General features: G+C 62.8%; 1 protein-coding gene across 1 annotated transcript; it reads right to left on the bottom strand.

Annotated features, from left to right (window-relative positions):
* Window positions 1-697: 697 nt before the first annotated feature.
* LOC137675042 (nuclear receptor ROR-beta-like) lies at window positions 698-17,114 on the bottom strand. Its single transcript, XM_068420931.1, has 11 exons — window positions 16,709-17,114; window positions 15,583-15,912; window positions 7,616-7,701; window positions 7,388-7,529; window positions 6,363-6,773; window positions 5,312-5,433; window positions 4,833-4,965; window positions 3,615-3,722; window positions 2,458-2,568; window positions 1,975-2,087; window positions 698-859 (listed from the first exon to the last, which is right to left on the bottom strand). Exons 1-11 carry the CDS (start codon window positions 17,112-17,114, stop codon window positions 698-700), a joined length of 2,124 nt encoding a protein of 707 aa, XP_068277032.1.

The following is a 17,114-nucleotide window of genomic DNA, read 5'->3' as shown; positions in this document are numbered from 1 at the left end:
TTGGGCATCCTTTCCCTTGAACCAGCCTCCTCCATGGGGAAATCCTGTGCTGAATCCACCTCCAGCCACAGCCAGGCCTTTCTCGGCAAAGCTCCTGAGGTCACCCCATGCCTCGTGGGACAAGGAATAAAGCAAAGGCTCTGCCTTCACCCTCTCCTTGGCTTCAGGAGGGAGCCCACAACTGCCCCCACCGGCCTGGCTCACCCTTATCTGGCTGAGTCTGCGTTGCCCCTTCTTTATCCCATGCCTTGTGTTTGGGTAAAAAAAAAAAAATTAAATAAAAATAATAATTAAAAAAAAAAAATTTAAAAAGCAGAGACAGAGAGTGCAGCCAGGACAGCGAGAAGGGCCGTGCCGCGAGCGCGGCGGCGTGTGCGTGGCGTGCGCTCCCCTGGACCCATGCCCTGCGGGGAGGAGTCGGTCCCTCAGCACTGCCAGGAGCATCTCCTCTCCGGAGTGGAGGTTTCACATTCATTTCACTGGTATGGCAAAGTCCGTTTGCTTTTTTTCCTTCAAGGTGCTTTACATTCAAGAGCTATTGCAATCCACAGCGAGGAAACGGGGCTGGGGAGATACCCCAGCCCGCAGGTTCTCTTGAGTTTAATTATTTCACTTAAATAAACTGCCCCAAACCTCTGAAGTTTTAGTTCCATCTCCAAATTTTGGGGAACTCGAACAGGGCTGGTGGCTCCCAGCCTTAGCTCTCCCGTGGGTCGCTGTACTGAAGCTCCGAGTTGAAGACCTCCTTATAGAGGGGTGGGAAGTTCATGGCTGTCTCCGGGTGCAGGAGACGGAAAAATTCCAGCTTGTCCAAGTGCAGGTTGCAAATGGTCTTCATCAAGGGCAGCTTGGAAACCATCTGCAGAGAAAGGAGGAGCTTGTGACCACTGGGTTCCCGGTCAGCATCCCTCATGCCACTGTTCCCTCTCCCTTGGGGACAAGCGGGTGGGTTTGGGGACCCAACTCGGCCTGGTGCTGGGGGCACCAGCAGACACCTCCCACCTTTGGGCAGCCTGGCAGCAGAATCAATCACAGAATCAATCAGGTTGGAAGAGACCTCTGGGATCATCGAGTCCAACCATTGCCCTGACACCACCATGGCAACTAGACCATGGCACTAAGTGCCATGTCCAGTCTTTTCTTAAACCCCTCCAGAGATGGTGACTCCACCACCTCCCTGGGCAGCCCCTTCCAATGGCTAATGACCCTTGCTGAGAAGAAATGCTTCCTAATGTCCAACCTGAACCTCCCCTGGCCAAGCTTGAGGCTGTGTCCTCTTGTCCTATCGCTGGTTGCCTGGGAGAAGAGGCCGACTCCCACTTCACTACAACCTCCCTTCAGGTAGTTGTAGACTGCACTAAGGTCACCTCTGAGCCTCCTCTTCTCCAGGCGAAACACCCCCAGCTCCCTCAGCCGTTCCTCGTAGGTCAGACCCTCCAGACCCTTCCCCAGCTTGGTCGCCCTCCTCTGGACTCGCTCCAACACCTCAACATCTCTCTTGAAGTGCGGGGCCCAGAACTGGACACAGAATTCAAGGTGCGGCCCCACCAGTGCCGAGTACAGAGGGACGATCCCTTCCCTAGACGTGGCCTTGTCTCCAAACTCACATCTTTCTGCAGGAGAACCAGCGTCTGGGAGGGCACAAGGAGCTCCCCAGTGCCCCCCACCCCATCCCAGCTCCATCCTGCCCAAAGCGTTCCTAAAACAGCTCCTTTCGCCCCAAACACCCGACACCCTGCCGGGTTCAGCAGCACGGGGCTGCCTCTGCCTGCGCTGCCATGGAGATGCACGGCCCTTGGAAAAAAGAACTTCTCCTCCTCCTTCAACAGTTCCCAGGGTTCGCACCCCAAAAAACGCCCACACTTGGCTAACGAGCTCCGGCACAGCCACATCCCCAGGTCCCCACGTCTCCCCGTGGCACACGTGCTGTGCCCCGGCCGCGCTCCCCATGCCGCACACAGGCAGCACCGCTACCTTCGAGAGCTTGTCCTCGGCGGAGTGTTTCTTCTGGATCTCGTGCTGCAGGGCCACGTAGATCTTGTCCTGGAGCTTCTGCACCTTCTTGGACTCCGTCAGCCACGGGCGATCTACGGCAGATGGCTGGGTCAGTGCTGCCATGGGGGTCTCTCTCCCGGCATGTGTGGTGGCCTCTTGCTCTTTTAACCCTTCCAGCTCCCCAGGATGCTTTTGGAGATGGTGGCACGGCCAGGCAGCCCCTCCCCACCCCCCCCCACCCCACTGCAGTGGACGTGGCTCCTCTTCCCACCAAGAAGTTTTGGCAGATGCATTTTTAGATGCATTTTTCCCCCCAACCTCCTTTCCGGAAAATAACTTAAATCATCCACCGAGGAAGCAGCGCTGAGATTTCGGGGTCAGCTCTCCCCAGCTTTGGCATGAGACCCCCCCTCCTCCCCACCTGGTCCTGGCTGCTGTGTCCCCTCCACAGCCCCCCTGTACCTGGGGAGAGCAGGACGGCGGCGGTGAAGAGGGCGAGCTCCTCGTCCGACAGCTGCAGGCGGCACAGGGTCCTCCCCAGCTCGAAAACAGCACCGATGAGGTCGTCGCAGCCTGATGGGGGGACAGCGGGGAAGAGGGGGACGTCACGGCTCTGCACTGCCCAGCGGCACCCCCACACTGCCACCCAGGAGCACCTGGGGCTCGGAAACCTCCCCATGGATCCCAGAGTGGTTGGGGTTGGAAGGGACCTCTGGAGATCATCCAGCCCAACCCCTGCCAAAGCAGGGGCACCCAGAGCACGTCGCACAGGGTCGTGTCCAGGCAGGTTTGAATATCTCCAGAGAAGGAGACTCCCCACCCGCCCTGGGCAGCCTGTGCCCAGGCTCTGGCACCCTCACAGTAAAGAAGTTTTTCCTCATTTTCAGATGGAACTTCCCATGTTTCAGTTTGTGCCTGTTGCCCCTTGTCCTGTCGCTGGGCACCACTGAGAAGAGTCTGGCCCCATCCCCTTGGCACCCGCCCCTGAGGTATCTGTAAACATTGATAAGATCCCCCCTCAGTCTGCTCTTCTCCAGCTGAACAGCCCCAGCTCCCTCAGCCTCTCCTCGCAGCAGAGATGCTCCAGCCCTCTGACCATCTCCGTACCCCTCCGCTGGACTCTCTCCAGTAGCTCCTTGTCTTTCTTGAACTGGGGGGCCCAGAACTGCACACAGTTACTCCAGGTGTGGCCTCACCAGGGCAGTGCAGAGGGGGAGGAGAACCTCCCTCGACCTGCTGCCCACACTCTTCCTCACACACCCCAGGACACCATTGGCCTTCCTGGCCCCAAGGGCACCTTGTTGGCTCATGGGGAACTTGGTGTCCCCCAGAACTCCCAGGTCCTTCTCTGCAGAGCTGCTTCCCAGCAGGTCACCCCCTGGATGATGAGATGGGTGAAGGATGGGTCCGCAGCAGAGGATGCCCAGCATCGCTGGGCTTCGGGCTGGGAAGCGCGGTACACATGAACCCGATCCCAACGGGAGCAGTGGCAAACGCAGGTGGGTCTCACCCTCTCCTGTCCCCCAGGGCTCTATCCCAGCCGTGGGGATGCCTGCAAACCCCAGCCCTGATCTGGGTGTGGAAAGGAGAGAAGAGCCCCACGGCGAAGTGGCTCTTACCCAGCGACTTGAACATCTGCACGCCGCCGAACTTCCCCTCGAAGAGGACGGTGTTGTTCAAGGGGTTGAAGGCGCGGATCATGCGGATCAGGAGCACCTCGAGGCAACCTGACGTAGGCAGAGAGAGCGCAGACGAGGGCAGGGCAGGGCAGGGCAGGGCAGGGGGGGTTCCATCATCCCAGGACCAAAGGTAAGAAAGAAGAAAGCCCCCAGTGCAAGTTTGAAGTCCAGATTGATCATTCCCAAGAGCAGAATGGTTATTCCAATAAATCCAGTTTGGGGTTTGGGGTTTTTAATGGTTTTTTTTTTTTAGGTTTCCAATTGCAACCACAATATTTCACCAAAGACAAATATTATCCAGGCATTCGCAGCCGGACACAGAGGTCGATCGAGGTCATGGTGGAGCACCGAGAGAGGAGAGGGTGAAAACAAAATAAATAAAGAGAAAAATGGAAGGAAGAAAGGAAAGAATGAGTTAAACTCCAGCGTGTCGGGCACGGCTAGCTCTGGCTTCGGGGACAGCGCCCTGCCGGGATGCTGGGACACATCCCTGCGTGGGGGGAGGCTCCCAACTCCCCAGCCCCAAAAGTTTAGAAATTGGGCAGCTTTTCCACCTTTTTTTTGGCATTTTGGGGCTTTTGCACATTTAGTTTCCTCGCCTGGGCACGGCGAGGCGTGCAGAGGGACGGGTGGGGGACGCGGGTGTGCGCTGCCGTTGTCCTCCCCTTCCCAGTCTTGTGCTGGGAGAAGAGGCCAATCATCTCCTTCCTCCCTGCTCCCCTTTGGGTTCAGCACCCCTTTTCCCGGGGGAAAACCCCCTGTGCTCGTTTCCATCCCAGTTTCTGGGTAACATTTGCTTGAGGGCGACCAAAGAGAAAAGCCTCTGCCCAGGTCGGCCGCTCCCCGCACCCCTCCCTACACCATGGCCTGTAAACATGACCTTCAACTCCCTCCACACCCTGCACCCGCTCCCCGAGCACCGACACTGAGCATGGGGGCAACCGGGGCAGCGAGGGAGGGCAGATCCCGACATGAAAGCAGCAGGCGAGAGAAAAGATGGGATTTGCCTTCGGGACTGCGGCTGCTGCTCAGGAGAGGAGGTGGAGGATGGCAGGGATGCGAGGAGGGGGCGGCAGGGACGTGAGGAGGAGGCGGCAGGGGCGCGAGGAGGGGGCGGCAGGGGCGCGAGGAGGGGGCGGCAGGGTCCCCCGATCTTACCGGCTTTCAGGAGGATGATTTGGTCGTTCTGGCAGAGCTCCATGAAGCCGTCGATGCGCTTGGCGAACTCCACCACGTACTGGATGGCGTTGGAGATCTGCAGCGAGCACTGCTGCCACATGGCCTCGCAGCTCTGCCGGCACAGCGGGGACCGACCCTTAGGGCTCGCTGCCACCCCGTCACCCCAGCCCTGCTGTCCCCACATCACCCTGGCTCCGCTGTCCCCCACCTCCCCATTGCCACCCCGTGCCATCCATGGGGGGTTGGTGGCCCTAAGGACATCTGGGATGTGACCTGCCACTACAATCCCACACCCCCAACACTGGGCTTTTGCAGCTCCCAAAGCACCCAAAGACCCTCCTCATCCTCTTTGCCTTCCTCGGTGCAGCACCGGGGGACGGCGGTGACCCATGCTGAGGGCTGTGGCAGCTCTGGCCGTGGCGGGGGGTCGGGGGGGGGGACATGGCAGCGGTGCTCACCTTGCTCTGCAAGGCGCGGATCTCCTCGGGGGAGTAGAGGCTCCATGCCAGGCGTTTGAGCTCCTCCGTCGTGTACTGGCACGTCTCCAGGTGCGACTTCACCACGTTCTGGGCCACCCGCTCTGCAAGGCGAGGGCAGCGGGCGGTGAGCCCCGGGGACCCTGCCAGCCCCCCCCGGTCCCCACACCCTGACGCCGTCCTCTCCTGGGTGTCCTGGGGGGCTGATGGGGCGGGAGGGGCAGAGGGGCTCACGCGCAGTGTCTCGGGGACCTGAGGACAGATGAGGTGTCAGGGGCTGTCCCTGGGGCAGAGGGGGGGACACTCTGCACGACCTCAGGTGCACTGAGCTACATCAGAGAATCATGGGAGTCGTTTTGGTTGGAAAGGACCTTTAAGATCATCAAGTCCAACCATTAACCCAGCACTGCCAAGGCCACCACTAACCCATGTCCCTCAGCACCACATCTACACGGCTTTTAAATCCCCCCAGGGATGGGGACTCCACCACTGCCCTGGGCAGCCTGTGCCAGTGCTTGACAACCCTTTCCGTGAAGAAATTGTCCCTGATCTCCAATCTAAACCTCCCCTGGTGCAATTTGAGGCCGTTTTCTCTCGTCCCATCACTTGGTACCTGGGAGAAGAGACCGACCCCCACCTCGCTACACCCTCCTTTCAGGCAGTTGTAGAGAGCGAGAAGGTCTCCCCTCAGCCTCCTCTTCTCCACACTAAACACCCCCAGGTCCCTCAGCCGCTCCTCATCACACTTGTGCTCCAGACCCTTCACCACCTTCGTTGCCCTTCTCTGGACTCGCTCCAGCACCTCAAGGTCTTTCTTGTAGTGAGGGGCCCAAAACTGAACCCTTGTCCCCATCAGTGCTCAAGGGCTTGGGGCTGCTCCGAGAGCCGAGGCTGGGTCGGTCCCTCCCTGTGCCCGGCGCTGCGCAGGGCCGGGTGCGTCCTGCCAGGCACCCAGGGCTGCACCGAGCACCATCCCCGGGGCCGCACACCCCATGCGTGCCTGGCACCGCGCCGGGACCGCGCTGCCGCTCACCGATCTCGAGGACGGAGATGTCGGCAGCCAGCTGGCCGCCCTCCAGCGCGCCGTGAGCGAACAGGGCCGGCTCCAGCATGAGCTCGTAGATGGACTCCTGTTTGATGAGGGTGGCGTCGGCCACGTCCAGGCTGGACTGATCGGGCGAGGGCTGCGCCGAGGCGAGCAGGTCGAGGTTGTAGTAGGTGCTGCTGCCATCGGGGGTGAGGGGGAAGTCGAAGAGGAGCCCGTCCGACAGCGTGGAGATGTCGTCCAGGTCCGAGAGCCCGCTGCTGACGCTGGTGGTGTAGACGCGGCTCAGGGGCTCGGGCTCATCCTTGGTGCCGCTCTGCTCCTGGCTTTGCTGGTGTTTCTGCACCTCGGCGTACAGGCTGTCCCGCTGCTTCTTCGACATGCGGCCGAACTTCACCGCTGCCCGGGGAGGAGACGGCGGCTGCGTCAGGGCAGCTTCGCCCCCGCAGAGCCACGACCGCAACCACCCCCCCACCCTGGGAAGGGTCCTGGCTCCCCGGGGCAGCGCATGGCTTGGGGGTGTACGAGCCCTGAGCGGGGCAGGGGCTGCACCCCCTGCCCCAGACCGACCCTGGGTCGAATGGAATCACAGAATCACAGAATCAACCAGGTTGGAAGAGCCCCCTGGGATCATCGAGTCCAACCATTGCCCTGACACCACCATGGCAACTAGACCAGGGCACGGAGTGCAATGTCCAGTCTTTTCTCAAACCCCTCCAGAGATGGTGACTCCACCACCTCCCTGGGCAGCCCCTTCCAATGGCTAATGACCCTTGCTGAGAAGAAATGCTTCCTAATGTCCAACCTGACCCTCCCCTGGCGAAGCCTGAGGCTGTGTCCTCTTGTCCTATTTTAATTTTCCCATGGAAAACCCAAAAGCATTTCTTGCTTCCCAAAAACCTCCTTTCACCGGCGCTGGCCCCGCTGCAGGGGGAAGCAGCTTCAGCCCCGGACAGCCCGATTCTCTCCGAGGAGGAGCGGACGGGCTCGTGGGGACCCTGGGCACAACTCACCGTCGCGGGACATGCCCAGCGCCAGGCATTTCTGGAGGCGGCAGTGCTGGCAGCGGTTGCGGTTGGTGCGGTCGATGAGGCAGTTGCGCTGCCGGGAGCAGGAGTAGCTGGCGTTGTTCTGCTGGCTCCTCCGAAAAAACCCCTGCGGGGGATAAGGAGGTGTTGGGAAAGCGCCCGGCGAGACACCAACCCCTGCAGCCACCCACCCCTGGGCACCCCTGGGCTCACCTTGCAGCCTTCGCAGGTGATAACGCCGTAGTGGATCCCCGAGGACTTGTCTCCGCAGATCTTGCACGGGATCACTTCAATTTGGGCTGGAGAGGGAACAAGGGGGAAAACCACGGTGGTTAATGACGGGCGCCGCTGAACTGACCGAGGGAGATGCTCGGCAGCTGGGGAAACTGAGGCACGAGAGCTGGACCCGCTGGCAGCTCAGCCCTTCCCACAGACCCCACGAGGATGCTCGTGCCTCAGAGAGGACCCTGAAAAGGGAATGGGATACCCCCACCCGCTCCCCCCCCCTCCCCAGCACCAAGACACGCACAGAAAGGCCGTTCGAGCCACGAGAGCGCAGCACGTCGGTGCACCCACCCCCACGCCCCCCGTTCTGGAAGCATCCCCCTTATTTCTCAGCCTGTGTGCACACGCTGCGGGGGCACCCCGGGCCGGGACACACTCAACACAGGGACCATCCCCATCCCTGCAGCCATGGACACTCTCCTTGGGGGGCTCTGGCCCACGCAGAAGGTCTGGGGTCCCCAACACCCCCCAGCAGCTCTTTAGACACCCAGGACCGGTACAGCCATTGCTGGCTCAAGGTCCCAGCCCCCTTCCCCCCCCCGCAAATCCGCTTCCCTCCCGCTTCTGCTTCGCTGGCACTGAGCTCTTAATAGGCTTCAGCCATCCCCATTTTCCAGCTGCCCCAGATCCGGGCTGGCTCTGCCCGCCCTGGAGGGTGGGGGGACACGCGGGGCACCCCTGGGATCTGTATGTGCCTCCTGGCATCTCTGCACCCCCTAAGCCCCGCTCCAACCCCCCTGGGTGTTGCTCTCAGGGGTCCTGGGCAGCCGGCGCTGCGCCAAAATAACCCCCGCGGCCAGATTATGGTTATTTCTAAATCTCCTGGGCCTGTGCAAATCCCCGGCTCCGGTAATTCCCTTCTGCCTCTCCTCTCCCCTGGGAGCCACCGGCACTGGTCGAGGGACACGTTTTGCTGCCGTCTCTGGGGGTGACAGCCCCGGTGCTTGGCCAGCGCCGCTGCACCCTGGCACCCTGGGGGGCCCTTTGCTGGGTCAGCGTGAGGCTCGCTGTGCAGCGGGGCAGCCGGGCTGCCATCAGTCCTCAGGGATGCTATTGGTGCCCCCCGGGGCTGCCATCAGTCCCCCAGGGCTGCCATTGGTCCCCCCAGGGCTGCCATCGGTCCCCTGTGGATGCCATCGGTCCCCCCTTGGAGCTGCCATCGGTCCCCCAGGGATGCCATCGGTCTGCCCTTGGGGCTGCCATCAGTCCCCTAGGGATGCTATTGGTGCCCCCCGGGGCTGCCATCAGTCCCCCTTTGGGGCTGCCATCGGCCCCCCAGGGATGCCACCAGTGCCCCCCCCTCGGGGCTGCCATCAGTCCCCCGTTGGAGCTGCCATCGGTCCCCCAGGGATGCTATCAGTGCCTCCCAGGGATGCTGGTCTTCCTGGGGATGCCATCGGTCCTCCTGGGGATGCCATCGGTCCACCACCCCAGGGCAGATTTGCTCCCAGCCATATGGGGGACTTACCCCAAGTCTGGGTGCAAGGGGAGGGACGGGTCTCCCCTCCAGCCACTGACTCGCTGCTCAGCTCCTGCCCCAAATGCATCGGGCAATTTTGGGGCTCACCCCCCCCCTCCCAGGGCTGCTGAGCCAGGTTTCCCCCAGGGCTGTGCGCTGTGTCCCCTGCCCTGACCCAAGGGCGTCACATCCCACCCCTACCCCTCCCCAAAGCCTCTGCTGTAGGTTTGGGCCTGGGGCAGCAGAGCTGAGCCCCCCCGGGGTGGGCAGGGATGGCCAGGACACCCCCGCAGCCACACCAGTCCCAGCCCCCGGGTCACCCCTTTGGCGGGGGGACGGAGGCACCGGCACGGTGACGTGTGGCCACCCGCCTCTCACCAGCCGGCTCCAGTGACCGAGACCCCCCCCAGTTCCCCGGCTCCCGCTGCCAGGGAGGAGGGCAACCCACAAACCCCACCCTGACACCCCATTCCTGTCACCCGGGGGGTCGGGACGGAGGTGGTGGCACCGCGGGGGGCACAGGGAGGTGGTGCCACCCCCGGCAGGGAGTGGCGGCGGTTCGTTATGCAACGTTAATTGCAGCTGCCGGGGTGATGCGTCGTCGCCGGTGCCGCCTCGCCCTCACGCCCGCGGCCGATACTCCCAGCCCCCCACAATCACCGGCACCACAAAACACCCGGCCTGAGCGTGGCCCCCGCCGGCACCCACCGGGCAGAGCCCCGGGGCCCCGAATTCGATGGCGATGGCCAAATCCTCCCCTGCACCCCCAGAGCCCCCCCAGAGCCCCCCGCAGATGGGCAGACCTAAGGGGACATGGGGACGATGCTCTCCAGAGCCAACCATCCCCCCTGGATGCCACAAAGAAGCCCCCAACCGCTCGCCGTGTGCCCGCAGCCTCTTGGGGCTCTAATTAAGCATCCTGCTAATTACACGGCACCTGACCCGCTCGTAAGACGTTTGTCCCAAATAACTGCTGTGGAGATAGGGCCGTAACCCCGGCGCGGTGGCAATTACAGCCCAGGAGAGCGGTTAATTGCCGCTCTGTTCGTTAGCCCTGGCTGAATCACTGCGCCGGCTCCCTCGGTGCCGCGGGGCCGGACACCCCCCTGGGGCAAACACAGCAGGACACGGAGGGACGCGGGTGCTGGTGGGGTGGCCACAGCGGCACCCCGCATCCCCCAAACCCCACCGTGACAGGGGGGAAACATCACAGCAGACCCCCCACACCGTGCCTCAGTTTCCCCACTGGGACGCTGGGCTCCTCTCACCACAACCCTGCGAGCACAGGCCACGCTGCGCAAAAGGGGGGTTATTTAGGTGGAGGTGACACATTCAAGACACCCTTGTCCCTTTCTGGGGGGGGGGTAGGCAGCAAAAGTGCCCTTGCAGGGCCAGGAGGACTAAAATAGGGGGCAGGAAAAGAAAAAAAGGGTTAAAAAAATTAAATAATAATCCCCAGGTGGCAATTAAAATGTCCTGGCCGCGGTATTTGCTCTCCTCCCACTGTAAATGCTTCTTGCCCAACTCCCGGCCCGCTGCCACCGGCCGGCCCTTATGTAAGCGGCACCGTGGCCCGGTCCAGCCACGGGGCCTGGCCGCCGTTGGCCCCCAGTGCGGTGGCTGCGCGTGGCCCCGTGGCTGAAGCCATCCTGTCCCACTGACACATTTTCTGCCCGTGGCCCCACGCGCTTGTGTAACGCCGCGGCTGTCGCCGTTAACCCTGCCCACGGCCACCGTGGCCACCGCGGCTGCCCCCGACCTCCCGCCGCTGGCCACGGGGCCTTTGGGGCGTTTGGGGGTGACAGCTAGAGCCGGCCCTGGGGACACCCGTTTGCCACCCGGAGCTGCAGCTCTCTGCCCGGGACATGGGTCCATCCCTGCGTGGTCCCCAGGTCCCCTGTCACCCCCCGGACCCCGCTGCGGGTGTCCCCTCCAGCCCAGCACCGCTTGTCCCGAACCGGGGCGGGCGGCTCCGGCGATTTGGGCAGAGCCAGAGCCGCCCCCCCCGGAGCAAGACCTGCCCTTCCTCCCGCGCCAGCACACCCTCCTCTCCATCGCCTCCGCCCCTCTCACACCCCAAAACCAGGCAGACCCCGCAGGACCCGGCCATGGGGGGCCGGACCCTCCCTCTGTGGCACAGGGGCTACGGGTGGCCCCATCCTCCTCCTCTTCCCCCCCATCCCTCCCCTCAGCCATATTTCCTCACTGCTGGGGGGGGGAATCACCCCCAACCCTCCGCACCCCACTGAGCCCCGGGGCACGCGGCAATCCCACAGCTGCTGGAGGCTTTTGGAGCTGCCCCCTCCCAGGCAGCTCGATGGGGACCGGGTGCCCCCAGGTGAGGACTGGGGGGGGGTGTTTTGGGGTGCTCTGGCAGGTCCCGGTGAAGCCCTTGGTGCTGAGCACCCCGGGGCGAGCCCGCACACCCTTCAACCCATGGGGCTGGGGTCAGGGTACGGCCACCCCCCCACCCTGGGCAGGCCACGAGAGCAAACCCACCCCGGGGTGTTTCAGAGGTGGCTCCGTGTCCCAGTGGCCGTCCCTGCCCCAGATACCCCCTGGGCTGCCGGGGCGAGAGCTGGGGCAGGCGGCTTCCCCCGTGCCCGGCCTCGTTACCCAGCGAACCCACTGGGAATGCGGGGCCGAGCCACGATTGATGGGCACCTCCGGTAATGAGCAGGAGCCCCGCAGCCCTCCCTCACCCCCCAGCCCCAGCCAGGGCAAGGGGACACTGATGCTCTGTCACCGCTGTCCCCTCCCGCACAGGGGCGCGATCACAGCCCCCCCACAGGGCTCAGCACCCCCTCGGCGCAGTGGATGGAGGATGGGTCCAGGCTGCACAGGGACCCACGGGGACACACAGGGACCTATAGTGCCACCCCACCTCCCCATCCCTGCCCCAAAATCCAGCTCCGCTCCCTCATTCCCTGCGGCAACCTCCAACCCCAGGACCCGGCGCTGCTCCCAGCCGCCTCCGGGAGCAAAAACTCCCCACAGCGATTCACCGCCGTTATATTTTGGGAAGGCGGCTGCGGGGTCAGGGGGCGAAGGAGGAATAAATACGTAAATAAAGGGAACGATCATCCCGTTACATCTGCTCTTGGGTTTAATTTTAACCAGGCTCCTGTCACGCAGCGCCCCGGTGTCCCCCGGCACTCGGGCTGTCACCGCCGGCAAATCCCACCCCGCGTACCCCGTGGGTGACCCCAAAGGGGCCAGGGCTGCGCGAGGCCGGGGGGGTTTGGGGCACGCGGCCGGCACAGCCCTGACGTGACGTTCAGAGCATCGGCTCCACGCTGCAGGGGCACCGGCAGCTCCGGCAGCACCAGCGCCGGGTGGGGAACCCATCGGTTCAGTAAGGAAAATAAGGAAAATAATAAGGAAAATAAGGGAAAAAAGGAGGAAAATAAGGAAAAAAGGAGGAAAATAAGGAAAAAAGGAGGAAAATAAGGAAAAAAGGAGGAAAGTAAGGGGGAAAAAGGAGGAAAGTAAGGGGGAAAAAGGAGGAAAGTAAGGGGGAAAAAGGAGGAAAGTAAGGGGGAAAAAGGAGGAAAGTAAGGGGGAAAAAGGAGGAAAGTAAGGGGGAAAAAGGAGGAAAGTAAGGGGGAAAAAGGAGGAAAGTAAGGGGGAAAAAGGAGGAAAGTAAGGGGGAAAAAGGAGGAAAGTAAGGGGAAAAAAGGAGGAAAGTAAGGGGAAAAAAGGAGGAAAGTAAGGAAAAAAGGAGGAAAGTAAGGAAAAAAGGAGGAAAGTAAGGAAAAAAAGGAGGAAAGTAATAAGGAAATTATATAATAAGGGAAATAAGGAAACGGCGCCGGGCTGTGATGCTGGAGGTGGGAACCGGTTTCTTAATCGATCAGCAGAGACTCGCTGGAAATTTTGGGCCAGAACGGGGCTTGGCCACTCTCCCCCTGCCCCAGGGTGACCCCCGGCCACCTTCGCTCGTGGCCACGCGGCCGGTGGCTTCGCAGCAGCGCCGATCCCCGGCAAGGTGCCGCTTTTATCCCCGTCCCGTGGTGCAGTGCGTGTCCCCGGCTTGGAAACCGTGCCGAGCAGTTCACCCCGAGCAGCGGCAGGCGGGCGGTGAGGTGCCCCCGCAGCCACCCCGCTCCTGCCCCGGCTCACGAGCTCCGGCGGCACCGCTCCAAGGCCAGCCCCGCCGGCGCGGGACGCGGCCCTTTGCACTTTGGCTGGTGCAAAAGGGTGGCAAAGGTGTGGTGGCGGCGAGGGGGACCTGCCACGGGCCCACGGTGGGGAGAAACCGGGCTATGGCAGGAGAACCCCCCCTGCCTCTGTGGCTAAATCAGAGGGGAATTATCTCCGTGGAGCTAAATAAAGGCGGCGAGAGCGGCTCTGCTCACCACATCCAATAAACCAGGAACGATTTAGACCTTAGCAGCTCTTTAAATAGCCGCTGCCAAGTTCAAAGTTAACCGTGATGGGGAGGAGGGATGGGCAGGACGGGCAGGGGATGCTGCCAGCACTGCCCGGCCGGGCTGCGGGGTTAACCCGCTGCCAGCCACGGGGACAGGGACCGATGGCTCCCCATCACTGCGCTTTCCCCCTCTGGGTTAAGGGGTTCCCCCACTCCCTGGGGTTATCGGGGTCAAGGATCCCAAATCCTGGCTGAATCCCTTGGGACCCCACGTGTGACAACAGCCACCTTTCCCTTCCAACCTTATTTTGAGAGGCGAAGGGCATGGACATCCCCATCCCCATCCCGTGGTACCCGGGACGGGCGCAGCCGTCGTGCGGGAGGGCCGATGGGTGCCGGGCCATCCTCGCCCGCGCCAGCATGTGCACGCTGCCGAAACGGGCAAGGGAAGCTCCTCCTCCACCCTCTCTGATTTTTTCCAATGACAGATCTAGGTCACTAGGACAAGTCGGAAAGGCTGCCGAGCCACCGCACGCTCCTCGCCACGCCGCTTGCAAAACAAGCAAGCGGGAGGGCTGGAAACCCTATAGGATTATACAAGGCAAAGCCTCTCACCCAGCCCCGGCGCAGCCGCAGCGCTGGGAAGGACAGGAACGAGGAGGTGCTGTGGCCCCCCCGGGGAACAGGACAGAGCGGAGGTGGTTTTGGGGAAGAAAATGGAGATTGAGTCGATAACGGCATCGCCATGCGGCACCGGGGCTTGGGGAGAGATGGGGATCCCGCGCCAGGCAGGACTGCGGGGAGAACGCCTGATGGGGGAAAATGATGTGACATCGGGGGGGCTGACACTTAATTAGGGTCAAACAGTAATTGGGGGGGATGGAAGGAAAATAAAAAAAAAAGTTCACCCAGCTGCTAATTAAGCCGGGTGCCGGCTGTGCGAGCGCTACGTAAGAGCCAGGCGGTGTTATTAATTAGGCAGGCGTTAATGCTGCCCTCCGTACTAATAAAGGTGACATCCCGGGATGTCACGGGGCGGGAAGGGGACGCGGGGGGCTCGCCTCGCCCAGCCCCACCATTACACAAGAGTGCGGCGGGTGGCAGAGCTGCAGCACGCGCGGCCGCGCCGGGGAGGGAGGAAAATTGATTTGAGGAGCTCGAAGACGTACGTCCTCATACGTCCAACCCCAAACCGCACCTAAATATCGCACCCAAAAATACACCGAAACACACGCAACCCAAAAAACACACCTAAGGACGTGCACGAGCGAGTCCCGGCGGAGGCGAAGGGCTCGGGCACAGCGGGCGATGATGGGAAATGGCTTTAAAGGCGGGTAAAAAGCCCACCCCAGGGTGGTGGGTCCCAGCAGCTCTGTCGGGAACAGGCACGGGGAGAACTGGGTCCAGCCACCGCTGCGTCACCATCACCGGGCCCCGGTGGATCGTCCCACCGCAGCCTTCCTCCCTCCATCCTCCTCCTCCCAACCGCTCGCTTTGCAAAGCAGAAGGGTGAAAAGTAGGAATCGTCTTTAATAATGGATAAAATGAAGCAGGTCCTGGTGCGGTTCAGCCCCTTCCCTGGGTAAGGGGCACCCGAAATCGCGGGTGGTCCCTTGTCTGTCCCCGCACAAGCCTCCCCCCGGCTGCACCGGCCCCAACCACCCCCGAATCACCGCGGAGAGGGGGAAAAGGAGGAAAAAAAAAAACCATAATAAATCCAGCCCTGGTAGAAGCAACATATTGAAGAGGAGATTAAGGGGTTTAGTGCGAGGAAAAGCTTAAGAGCGGGTTTAAGCCGGCGTCGGAAAGCGAAGCAAAATAAACAAGAATTTTATTCCTAACGAAAAGGGGGAGCAGGAGGAGCCGGACGGACCCCGGCGGGGCTGGTGCTGCGTCCCCCCGTGTCGCTTGCGGGGCTGACGCCGGGTCCCCCCGTGTCCCCGGTACCGCCGCTGCCGGGTCCCCCCGCTCCGTTCCCCACCGGCGACAACTTTTGCCGCTGCCCCCCCCGCCGCAGCCGGGCTGTCCCCCCCTCCCCGCTCCCCCCAGGACCCCCCAACTCACCTCGCATGGTGGCCAGGAACGCGCCGGGGGGGGCGCATGGGGCGCCGGGGGGGTCCCTGCGGCGGGGCGGGCAGCGGCGGTACCGGCGGGTACCGGGAGGTACCGGGAGGTACCGGGGGGCACCGGGCGGCTCTGGCACCTGCCCCTCCGCGGCTCCGCTGACCCACTTCTGCCCGAGCATGCGGCCGTTCACATGACGAGCCCTCCCCGCCCCGCCTCCCCCCCAAATCGGTTTCACTTCCAGCCCCACCTCCTGCCCTTCCTCCTCCTCCTTCTCCTCCTCCTCCTCCTCCTCCTCCTCCTCCTCTCCGGCCCCGCCGGTGCCCGGCGCTGCACACAAGCGCTGGGTCGGGGGTTGCCCGGTGCCTCCCCGGTGCGGCCCCCCCCGGGGCTCGGGGCACGGCGCCGCGGGGTGCTGGGCGCTGCCCCCCGGGGTGCCCGCCCATGGCCCGGCCCGGCCCGGCCTGTCCCGGCTCGCCCAGGCACGGGGCCGGGTGCGTGTCCCGCTGAATCACCGCCGCTTCACCGCGTTCCCCGTGTGTCCCCCCCCCACCCCGGGGTGCCCCCCTTGGCACCCCCTGGCAGGACAGGCCCGGGGGGTGCTGGAGAGGGTGCAGGCACCCAGCGCTGGGGAAATGGGGGGAGCGTGGGGACCCCCTCCCCGAGCAGCCCCACTGTGTCCCCGGGTCACGGTCCAAGGGGACATCCTGGCTGACCTGCGGTGGTGGGAGCAGGGGGAGGCTGTGGAGGTGGCAGCGAGCCGTTCCCACCCCGGCCGTCACGCTGCGATGCGCACAGAGGGCTTCGGGGCCCGGGGCCGTACCCTGGGTAACGGGGTGCTCCAACACGCTGCTGTAACAAAGCCACAGAAACTCTGGCTCTGGACCACGCAACGAGACCTCGTGGTGCAGCGCCGGAGGTGTCGGCACGGGGCAAAGCCCCATGGCTGGGGTTTGCGGTGCGAGTCTTGCACAAGGTCACCAGCGTCCCCATGGTGCCACATCACAGGGGTGGAGGTGGTTGGTCCGTGTCACGGCTGGTCCAGGGCTCAGAGTGTGAGGGACACGGTGCTCAGCAGCGCAAAGGGATGCCTGAGTCCTGGGGATGGTGGCAGTGGCCTGGAGACCTGCAGATATGGCATCTGCCATGGGCATGAGCATGGCATTCACCGTGGACGTGGCATTCACCGTGGACATGGGCATGGCATCTGCCATGGGCATGAGCATGGCATCCACCATGGACATGGCATCCACCATGAACATGGGCATGGCATCCACCATGGACATGGCATCCATCATGGACATGGGTATGGCATCCACCATGAACATGGCATCCACCATGAACATGGGCATGGCATCAACTGTGGACACGGGCATGGCATCAACTGTGGACATGGGCATGGCATCCACCGTGGGCATGGCATCCACCATGGATATGGGTATGACATCCACCATGGATATGGGTATGGCATCCACCATGGACACGGCATCACCCATGGGCACAAGGAAGACATCAGCCATGGCCAGAGGCAT

The sequence above is a fragment of the Nyctibius grandis genome, chromosome 31 (genome assembly GCF_013368605.1).
Source record: "Nyctibius grandis isolate bNycGra1 chromosome 31, bNycGra1.pri, whole genome shotgun sequence".
Taxonomy (NCBI): domain Eukaryota; kingdom Metazoa; phylum Chordata; class Aves; order Nyctibiiformes; family Nyctibiidae; genus Nyctibius; species Nyctibius grandis.
This window is presented reverse-complemented; position numbering and strand designations above follow the sequence as displayed.

Bases quoted from the DNA above. Each gene is read 5' to 3' on its own strand.
- LOC137675042 (XM_068420931.1), bottom strand. From the start codon at position 17,114: ATGCCTCTGGCCATGGCTGATGTCTTCCTTGTGCCCATGGGTGATGCC. The intron at 15,913-16,708 runs GTCTCCAGGCCA...GCTTGTGTGCAG, and splicing joins GGCAGATGCCATATCTGCAG to CGCCGGGCACCGGCGGGGCC. The intron at 5,434-6,362 runs GTGAGCGGCAGC...CTCGCCTTGCAG, and splicing joins CATCTCCGTCCTCGAGATCG to AGCGGGTGGCCCAGAACGTG.